The sequence below is a fragment of the Ailuropoda melanoleuca genome, chromosome 7, assembly GCF_002007445.2.
Source record: "Ailuropoda melanoleuca isolate Jingjing chromosome 7, ASM200744v2, whole genome shotgun sequence".
Taxonomy (NCBI): domain Eukaryota; kingdom Metazoa; phylum Chordata; class Mammalia; order Carnivora; family Ursidae; genus Ailuropoda; species Ailuropoda melanoleuca.
The window spans coordinates 33,476,921-33,478,911 of NC_048224.1; the positions used below are offsets into that span (position 1 = coordinate 33,476,921).

A 1,991-nucleotide genomic window follows, 5' to 3' on the forward strand; every position below is an offset into this window, starting at 1 on the left:
CTGGGAGTAGTGTTTAATTACTCCCTTTTTGCAAATAAGGAAACTGCAGTTTAGAAAGAATAAATAACTTTCCCAATATTAATTTAAGTAGTTTGTGTTACAGCAGAATTTATACTCTTGCTTCTCTATTCCCAAAGCTTATATGTGATGTTTTCCACTGTGTTGTCACACAGGACACCAGAAACACTCATTTCAGATATCACTATGGATGAGATTCTAATGGAATTCATTGTCTTTGTGAGTATGATTCAGAACCTATTACAATATGTGTTTATGGCAGACAATTGTTCTTAGTAATTACAGCTAAGCTGGGCCAATGAAGGCGAAGAATAAAAATCTCTCTTTATAAACTTTGCTTTCCCTAAAGAAGGTACTCAGTGATGGCCCAATGAGGCCATTTCTATTCTCTATACACTAAAGACTCACATTTCCCTTTGGTCTTATTGCTTAACAGCTTTCTGATTCAGCAAATATTTCACAGCAGCTTTTACATCCTTATTTCTCAAGCTATAGATTATAGGATTTAGCATGGGGGTCACTACCCCATAAAAGAGGGAAATAAGCCCTTCTGTAGCTTGCAAATTGTCACTCCCAAGGCGGTCTTGAGTCTTGGGCTTGGCATACATGAAGAAGATGGTACCATAAAATATGATCACCACAGTCAGGTGTGCTGAGCAGGTGGAAAAGGCTTTGCGTCTCCCTGTGGCTGAGTTCATTCTCAAGATGGTGTAGAGGATGAACATATAGGAGAAAAAAATGACCAGCAGTGGAAGAACCAGGAATGCCATATTTGACACTGCTAGGGTAACAATATTGAGGGATATGTCAGCACAAGCTAGCTTAAGGACAGCTAATATCTCACATAAGAAATGATCNGGCTGAGTTCATTCTCAAGATGGTGTAGAGGATGAACATATAGGAGAAAAAAATGACCAGCAGTGGAAGAACGAGGAATGCCATATTTGACACTGCTAGGGTAACAATATTGAGGGATATGTCAGCACAAGCTAGCTTAAGAACAGCTAATATCTCACATAAGAAATGATTGATAACATTATTCCCACAGAAAGGCAATCGCATGGCAAGAGATGTTTGCACAATTGAGTTGATTCCACCAGAGAGCCATGACACAGAAGCCATCGGTACATACACCACCTTGCTCATGATGACAGGGTATCTCAGAGGGTTACAGATGGCTACATAGCGATCAAAAGCCATCATGCCAAGGAGCAAACATTCTGTTGACCCCATTGCAAACCCAAAGAACATCTGCACTGCACATCCAGAGAAGGAAATGTACCTTTTCTTTGAAATTAAGCTCACCAAAGTTGAGGGAACAGAGGAGGATGTATAGCAGATGTCCAGGAAAGAGAGGTTGCCCAGGAAGAAGTACATGGGGGTGTGAAGACGGGAATCAAAGATGCTTGCTATGATCAGAATACTATTGCCAATTAGAATCACTAGATACATTACTAGAATTAGAGAAAAAAAAATGATCTCAAGTTTTGGGTAACCAGAGAGGCCCAGAAGAATGAATTCTTTCACAAATGTCTTGTTTATCCTATCCATATTCCAGCTTTCAAGACATCAAAGGAAGACCTAACAAAATATTTTCACTGCCAAGCAACAAATGTAACAAATGCTTTGCATAAACATTATTCTGGGATGAAATCGAGTGTTTTCTTCAAAACTGTCATCTGCTTCTGTCATCTGTTGTTATCCTCAATGATGTTTATGCCCAGAATACAATGCTAGGATATTGAGAGTTTCTATGTCCTGTGTCTAATGCGTGAATATCCATCTAGGATCAAAAGCAAGTTCAGAAGCAACCTTCCCCACTGCTGAAGACACTCTTAAATTGAGTTTTCTAAAAGCCCTAGAATATTTCAGACAACAAACCAGATTTCTTCATTTTAATCACGTCCAGTGAGAGAGTGATGGAGAAGGCAAAAGACAATTCAGCAAGGACTGGAATTCTGATTCAGTGTTTA

General features: G+C 39.2%; 1 protein-coding gene across 1 annotated transcript; it reads right to left on the reverse strand.

The window, feature by feature from the left end:
* Positions 1 to 440: 440 nt before the first annotated feature.
* Positions 441 to 1,656, reverse strand: LOC100480536 (olfactory receptor 13C4). Its single transcript, XM_034663707.1, is given in 4 exon segments — positions 441 to 824; positions 997 to 1,574; positions 1,577 to 1,605; positions 1,607 to 1,656. Coding segments are annotated over 4 exon segments (1,041 nt in total).
* Between the last annotated feature and the right edge of the window lie 335 nt (positions 1,657 to 1,991).